Source organism: Ipomoea nil, unplaced genomic scaffold, assembly GCF_001879475.1.
Source record: "Ipomoea nil cultivar Tokyo-kokei standard unplaced genomic scaffold, Asagao_1.1 scaffold0143, whole genome shotgun sequence".
NCBI lineage: Eukaryota > Viridiplantae > Streptophyta > Magnoliopsida > Solanales > Convolvulaceae > Ipomoea > Ipomoea nil.
This window is the reverse complement of record NW_017616571.1, coordinates 174,972-183,321: the sequence shown is the minus strand read 5'-3', so window position 1 is coordinate 183,321 and position 8,350 is coordinate 174,972. Positions and strand designations below refer to the sequence as shown.

Below are 8,350 nucleotides of genomic sequence, written 5' to 3'. Positions count from 1 at the left end.
GAGACAAGGTCTTGGAATTTGAGAAGTACAAATGATGCTTTCTTTATTATGTTATGTCCTTCATCAAGATGAACGAATGATGCTTTCTTGATTATGTCATGTCCTTCATCAAGAGGAACGGATATGATCTGGACAGGATCATTACATCCATGGGAGATTTGGAAAGAAACGCAAGAAGATGCTACTCTGAGAGCGTATTTCAATTTCAAGTGTGAACTTTGTTGGAATTCACTAGACGTGTTAAATTACATGGATTACTTTTAAACTATTATTCTGTAAATAATCAAGTAACATTTTTCAGAAGTATTTTTATTTTTTATTAACATTAATTATACATTAAAATTTTATTGGTTAACAAAATAGTTATTATTTTATTTAATCAATATTAAATTCTATATATATAATAAAGTAATTATATTATACTTGATATATATAAAATGATTTGGATCAAAATTTAAATTTGATAAACAAACCTAACTTACTTTCAGACTATAGTCTATACATAAAGTTATGAACCTGCCTCAATTTTGTTTAGCATTTATTGGCATCCTTTCACCCATATACATGGCCTTAACCTCATTGATGAATGTGTTAGATTTTCTAATACAATGTATAAGATTTGACTATACAAAACATTTTAAAAGAACTCAATATGATCTAAAATGTTTTACCTCTATAAAAATCTCCTATAATATTTTTTTCCTCAATGATTGATAGCACATTGATGATTTTATGAGACCCGGGTTTGAATCTACCTTTCTAAAATCTTAAAGGACATATTAAATCTCGTAATAGCTACATCACGAGCGTGTCGACACTTGTGCCTAGAGGCTGGCTCTTTCACGAGTGTGACGACGCCCATGACTTCTGTTGGAAAGTTTCCGCATCCCATGTTTCGCTCAATTATGTGTCATTATCCAGGGAAGGCTGTATGACCATCTTCGAACGATGACTTGGAATGACTGGCTAGAGACTAACCTGGAGGGAGACGCGAGGCTTACATTTGGAGATGACTGGCCAGAGCGGTTTAGCACGCGGCTATGGTGGATTTGGCGGTGGCGTAATGATGCAGTCTTCAGAGGACAATCTACGACAACGAGACAGAAGGTCGACTGGCTTTCTCTTTATGATCAGGAGGTTCAGGTGGCCTTTGCGAAGCACCGGCACCCAGCTATGGGACGCACGACGCATACGGATATTAGAGCGGGTTGGAGAAAACCGGACAGTGGATGGCTCAAGCTAAACACGGATGGTTGCAGCAAAGGAGATGACTGTTACGCATGTCTTTAGAGAAGGCAACAAGGCGGCGGACTGCTTAGCTGCGGCATCGCTCTCTCATGCTAAGGGACTTCGAATCCTTTTTAATTTGACATGCCCCGGGTGGTAACTGACATTGTTCGCCTTGACAAGTTTGGCGCGAGTGTTTCTAGACGTGTTCCCCAGGATATAACTGGGGTTCTCGATCATCATTGAGTCCCTGGGTCTCCCCCTCCCTCCTTACCAAAAAAAAAATTAAAAAAGCTTGAAATTTTGTATTGTTTTATGAAGTGCTTGCTTCGTGGTTTCGGTTGAAGTATCCACATGTTGCACTGGGTGCCTTAGCTTCATTTGCTCCCATTCTCTACTTTGACAATATCACACCACACAATGGATACTATTCCAAGGTGATTAGAGAATATTTTAGAGTAACCGTATAGTCAAACTTTACATTAAATCGTAAAATGATAATGATTTTTTGTTGAATATAATTTTCTGAATGTTGGTTGCAGGAAGCCAGTGAGAGTGAGTTGTTATCAAACTATAAAAAATCATGGTCCATTATTGACAAAATTGCTTCCAAGCCAAATTATATCGTGCACCGCGGTGCATAATCGATTATGCACCGCGCATCAAAACGACGTCGTTTTCTTAAATGAAAATAAACGGCATTCGTTTTTCGTCGTTCTGCACCCTTCCGCAAAAAGTAACTCTGTTATTCAGTTTCGTTTTGTATATACTACAGTTTCAATTCAACACAACTATAGTTTCATTTTGATATAACTACAGTTTCATTCGATATTTATAGATTCAAATATGTGAAAATGTTATTTAATTTTATTTTATATACACTATAGTTTTATTAAAACACAACTGCATGATCATTTTGATATAATTACAGCTTCATTGTACAATATACACTCAAATATGTTAAATGTTATTCAGTTTCATTTTATATACACTGCAGTTTCATTTCACCACAACTACAGTATCATTTTGATATAATTGCAGTGTCAGTTTAGATATACTGTAGTGTCAGTTGATGTTTAATACACCAAACAAACGGACTCCGTTAACGGTAACGGCGGGCCGTTTCTTTACTTAAAGAAACGATGTCGTTTTTTTTACCGCGGTGCACTCTATGATATAACGACTGCCTCTCCATTCTCGGTTGCAAATTCAAGCTCTGCCAGTAGTAAGTATTAAATCCCATCAAATATATAAATTCTTTTAAAGTGTAAATGTTAGAAAAATAGCACAAAATGACATTTTATTATTTTAAGTGACTATTTTGTTGTACAAATATATTTGGAGTTCACTACACATTTGGGTCAGGTCAAAGTGTATTCAGTTTCTTCGAGACGAGAGATTGATTGTTGTTTAAAACGGATAATGGGTTATCGACTCATTTGAGATGATGTATATGTTATGAATTATACAAATTAAAGTATGCATCTACATTTTTTTTTTTTTTTTGAGTACATATGTTTTGCAATAGTTTGTGCAAATTCCCCCAGCTACCTTTTACCCTTCAATTTGTTCAAATAAAGCTTTTACCGTGTGCCTATTGATGTTTAGGGATTTAAAATCGTCGTGGGAGCTAATGGATTACTTGGATTCGATGTGCTGCCACCGCTCAATATGACTCTCCGGCGGAATATCCAGTGCCAGTGGTGTGCGACGACATAGATGCCGGTGTCGTCGCCAGTGAAGGGAATCAACCTTGCCACGACCTTCCCGCCGATGGCATTTGGTGATGGAGTTGGCAAATAAAAAGTGCTTCAGACTATCATTATCCTTGTAATATTCTCTGATTCAACTTTCACATCATCAAATTTACAATTCAATTAATATTTTATCTACATTTCTACAACACTCACTTGCCTTTAAAAATGTTCCTACTTCCACAATCATATTACAGGGCCTCATTTCTGAGGGAGATTAATACGTAATGATATAATGTTTCAGAGATTTTGGTGTAGAGATGTAGTGAGATGGTGACAAACTAAATAAAATGAAAAGATTAATAACATTATTTTCCCCACTTCCCAAAGAAAATAACCCCAAAAAAAAACAAAAAAAAACAAAAAAACAAAACAAAAATCAAGTTGGAAATGAAGTTCCAATTAAAAAATGTTCAATCAAACTTCATGAAGAAATGGGTGGTGGAGGGAATGCTACTATTGCACACCACTCAACTTAGCCCAGTCTACAAACTGCATCCCACCATATATATTATTAGCAAACCTTATGCCAACCGTGAAGCCCATTGCAACCGGTGGGACGCGTTTGGCCAAAGGCGACGTTTCAACAACACGCTCCAATCCGTTTATAATCTGATAGCGCGTATTGGAAGATACCGCGAGGAAAACACCTGCAAAAGCAAGCGAGCAAGCATGAGAAGAGGTATCTTCTAAAGAGTCAAACCACCTCATAAGAAATGGCGTTTTGTAAACTGAATTGGGAAGAGAAAGGAACAGAGTGAGAATGGAGAAAGCATTGTTCCAGAAAACCAATTGATGTTGTTCACAATCCTAAATCTAAGCAAGCTTCCATTTTAAAATAAATAATAAAACCAAAAGGATTTGGTCCTAGAGGGAAGGGGCTGAATTGTGTCAGGCGTTCGAACCCATGTATATGAGCCAAGTCAGCCAACGCCCTTGGGAGAGTTTCCCCGAATGGACCTAACCTAGACTTGGCTAGAGTAGCATCATCCCGCACAATGCAAATGTAGTGCAATATGCAAAAAATAAATAAACAAATAATTAATTAATTAATTAAACCTACCCCATAATGCAGCGCTTTTCACTAAAGGAGGAACAGGTATATCTTCTTCCGACTTCTTTATGCTCCTGTCATAGTTAATCCATCAGACCATCACACAAAAACAATCCATTATTTTCACGAAACTAGGACTACGGATTGTATATCAGTCAGGCCGTAAAAATCAAAGGAATAGAGAGAAACAGAAGGAAAGGTGAAACTGGAAATGAATGAAAAGAAGCAAACAAAGCAAATATGAAAGATCAATTGAAACAGTCTGCAAAAGCGCTACAAAGGGAAAAGAGAATTTATTTTCAGCAGGATAACACAACAGCCTCACAGGTATAAGGTATTAGAACTATGCTTCTCCAACAATATCCCCTCTGATGATTATCAAGAATGTTAATTCTTTTCTGTAAAATCTTTAAAGGAATTCAAGGACAAAATTGAGGAAAAAATGATGACATATTCTAAAAGAATGTTTATGCACAAGCTTTAGAAATCAAACTCAGGGAATAAGTGATGACATATTCTAGAACATATTACAGGATAAAGCAAATAAAAAAATTATCCATTTGCTCTTCCACATAAACAACGGATCATATATAACAAAAAAAAAAAATTAAACTACCAATCATTCAAAAAAAAAAAAAAAAATCAATACATTAGCCAAATAATCTATGACCTAAGAATCAGTTCAACAATCATTCCAGATTTCAGGCAAACAGCCAACTTAAATGTGAGTATGTGACAGTCAAAAATTAGCAGATTTTTGCCAAAATCTAAGAAAAAAGAGAAAATTATTTTAGGACTGCATTCTTATCAAAATATCAAGAGATCTATCCTAAAAAGGTAATTAGCAACAGGCTACATCTTTTCTAGTATGAATACAGTATATTATCAAACTGTACCTCTTAGCATTCATTATCATATTTGCAATGCCTTGACCTATAAGGCCGCACACGAATCCAACTGAGCCATACAACACTCCCTGGATCCAGAATAATCACATTACTTGTCAATACTTGAGACATTACCAAAAAAGCAAATGAAAAATGAAAGTTGGTCGTGAAAATCAATGGGAGTAAAGCAAGACATCGGGAATTTCCAAATAAATGAAGAGCTGAGGACTAAATCTGTAAAGATCCGTACTGCAGAAACCATCAAACTAATGTGTACCTTGTAAAAATATGTGGCAACCCGCTGCTGCGCTGAAAATCTACACCCTGGCCTCTCAGCTTCGAAAACACTGTATCAACATTTACCAAGATAGTTTGAATCAAAATTATATCAACCATGGTGGCCATAGTGGATGAAGATCATTCTTCTTTAAGTGTGTAAAACGCAAGCACATGGTTCAAAGTCTCTTACTACAAATACTTAGATATAATCCTTAACAAAAAATACAAAGAATCATGTACAAGAGAGGACATTCAGCGCAAGCAAAACTGCTCAAAGTTAGTAATGTTACTGTAGCATTATTCAAGGCAGTCCGAGGATACTTTTCTGGAAGGAAATTATTTGACGCTACACTTTTGGGTTTAATAACCATCCTACTATTTAGCGATTTAGAGAAGGGATATGATATCAAGAAATATTGATATCCTAAAACAAGGCACCTGCTAGGAAGAGATCCACAGGCATGTTGCAGGCGTCCAAACAATCCACTTGAAACAGACTTCTTTCCTATACGAACATAAGGAGCTAGCATACCAACGAGAGCAATGTCAACAACAATGCCAACCAAAAGATCAGCAGCATACAACTCAAACTCCGCCCAAAAATCTTTTCCTCGTTTTTGAACCTCAGCAAAAGTAGCACAACAAGAGTCTATGACAACCTGGATTACATCACATTGGCATACAAGGTTTCATCAATTGCACAACTTAACACCTTGATTCCCGAGCCATCATTAGCCACACAAATAAGCAATAACATATGTCAATAAATAGCATAGCCAGTGCCAAATTCTCAGCCAGCATTTGACTAACCTCTGTTCCAACTTTAAACAGGAACGAAGGATCGGCTATCATTCGATCCCTTAGCATTGAGCAATATCTCATCAAAAACCCTAGTGGCCAAGCTGATCCCTGAATCTCAAATCAAATGAAAGTGAAAGGATGCTCCAGCTGCAGAGTATTCCATAGTGTAATCATATATGAACATGCTTATAGCTAATATATATATATAAATAAAAGTAGACATATTTCCACCTGCAAATCCAAATACCGAGTAAGAACCAGCCTCCGAAGCCCCATAGTCTTTGCAGCCTCCAACATATCATCAGGAAGATTAACCCCACGCTTCTCCGCCTCTCTAGCAACGTCCTCGAACTTCATTATCGGTCCAAACTCTTCCTCATCGCCACCATCATCATTCTCTCCTCCTCCACCACCACCTCCGCCGCCGCCGCCGGACGGAAACCGTCCGTTTCCGCCACCCTCACCACCGTCATCATCTACATCCTCTAACAACGCAGGCGGTGTCCCTATGAAATCCGAAGCCCCGGTGCATTTAAATCTGAATATGTTTACATTGTTCCTAAACGAATAATTCAAGGCTACGAAGTTGGGGCTTTTAGAGCTGCCGTGAAATTCGAAAATTGCATTTTGAGTTAGACATTTGTTAGAAAGATCTATGCTTTTTGCGGAGATGATAAGTTTCGACAAAGAGAAGCTGGAAATGGCAAATGACATAATTTTAGGTACTGATTTCTTAGGAAAATGATTCAGAACGGGTCTCCTCGCTGCCGTTAACCATTGAAGGGTAAGTAAGTATCGAACAAGAAGACTGATAAACCCTAGTACGAGTTGACCATTGGACGCTTAGAGCAAACCCATTAACTGAGAAGTTTATTTAGTTTTAGATGAATTGGAAAGAGAACATGGAGAGAGAAGGGCAAGAAAAAAAAGAAAAAATAAAACAAAAAATTAAAAAAAAAAAAAAAAAAAAAAAAACACAAAACACAAAACAAAAACAAAGAAACTAAGGCACCGCCTACTCGTGCTTTAGGTGCGCGTCACACGCACCTTAGGCGAGACAGTTTATTTTTTGTGGGATAGTAATTCCGATGATATTTTTGTAGCTTCATTTGAAATAATGTTACACGATCGAATTTCAATGGTAAAGTATTGGTTCTGTTTGATAAAAAAATTATTTATAGGTCAATTTTGGCTTATTTGACCATTATTAATTGTTTGATTTAATTAAAATATCAATACAAATGTTTGGTTAATTAGCTTTTTGCAATTGCAAAATACTAAAATTCAAAAAGTTACTCCAAGCAACTTTTTCAATTAGCTTTTTGAGAAAAGAAGTTATACGAAACAGCTATCAGCTAACAGCTAATTTATCAAACACTTTTCTACAATCAGCTACTGTTATCAACTATTTATACACTCTAATTAACACAATCAGCTATCAGCTAACAACCATTTTACCAAGCAGGGCCATTGACTCTTTAAATTGTAGTAATTAGAGAAAATATAGAACAGATATTACCTTATAATAAAATCAATAGTACTCAAAAAGTAAGTCTCACAAAAGGCTAACCTTGTAGGGTAACCCAATTTTCTCTATTCACTCCTCTCTCCCTTTCACATGAGCAAAAAGGTTGCAAAAACCTCCTAATAAGCCACAAATGAGAAGGCTCTTAGAGCATTTTAAATAGTATTGGTTTTATTTGTGGTTTTGGAGGTGCCAACTAGGAGATATAAGGGAAAGAGAATAAGGAAAAAAGGAAAAAATAAAAACAATGAGATGTCAGGCAAAAAAAAAAATGTAAATTTATGCGCCCAGAGGGTGCGTGCGATACGTGTGCCTTGTGCGCTCAACGCATAGAGAATGGGAAACTTTTTCCCTTTTCTCTCTCTTCTTTAGTTCCACAAAAAAAAATCATTTCTCGTGCAAATTCAATTTCTTATCTCTCATCTCTCCTCCAAATCATCATCTCTCACTTCCAACTCATCAAAAAAAATCAAGAAAAGTGCACTGACGGTGATTCTCTTACACTTGTAGCATGTTTAAATTTTTCTCAATCTGTTGCTGTTGATTCTTTTTCACTTACCAAACAATAAAATTAATCTTCTTATAATTTCTTTTTTCATGAAATTTCAATTCCATTTGCACTCAAATATTTTCCGCAAACAAAACGGTACATTGTAGTTAATTGTTACGGAGTATTAGTGAGTGTGTTTTGTCGACTATGGTAAAAATTTATTATGATTAACCCTACTTTAAAAAAATAATTAGATTTTTTTGTTAGACCATGAGTTGTCATGAACAAATCCTAACTATAATAGACATCTTTAAGTTTGTAGTATACTTGGAC

General features: G+C 36.1%; 1 protein-coding gene across 1 annotated transcript; it reads right to left on the bottom strand.

Moving 5' to 3' along the window:
* Positions 1 to 3,267: 3,267 nt before the first annotated feature.
* On the bottom strand, positions 3,268 to 6,866 carry LOC109171434 (protein RETICULATA-RELATED 1, chloroplastic-like). Its single transcript, XM_019320510.1, has 7 exons — positions 6,234 to 6,866; positions 6,012 to 6,110; positions 5,640 to 5,860; positions 5,200 to 5,269; positions 4,932 to 5,011; positions 4,045 to 4,109; positions 3,268 to 3,631 (listed from the first exon to the last, which is right to left on the bottom strand). Exons 1-7 carry the CDS (start codon positions 6,714 to 6,716, stop codon positions 3,438 to 3,440), a joined length of 1,212 nt encoding a protein of 403 aa, XP_019176055.1. The 5' UTR covers positions 6,717 to 6,866; the 3' UTR covers positions 3,268 to 3,437.
* Positions 6,867 to 8,350: the final 1,484 nt, after the last annotated feature.

What these genes read in the sequence shown, in the direction of transcription:
- LOC109171434 (XM_019320510.1), bottom strand. Translation starts at nt 6,716, where the DNA reads ATGTCATTTGCCATTTCCAGCTTCTCTTTGTCGAAACTTATCATCTCC. An exon ending in TGTGGATCTCTTCCTAGCAG is followed by an intron (nt 5,270 to 5,639) that starts GTGCCTTGTTTT and finishes ATGTTGATACAG; the next exon opens with TGTTTTCGAAGCTGAGAGGC. An exon ending in GAAAAGCGCTGCATTATGGG is followed by an intron (nt 3,632 to 4,044) that starts GTAGGTTTAATT and finishes TTGCTTTTGCAG; the next exon opens with GTGTTTTCCTCGCGGTATCT.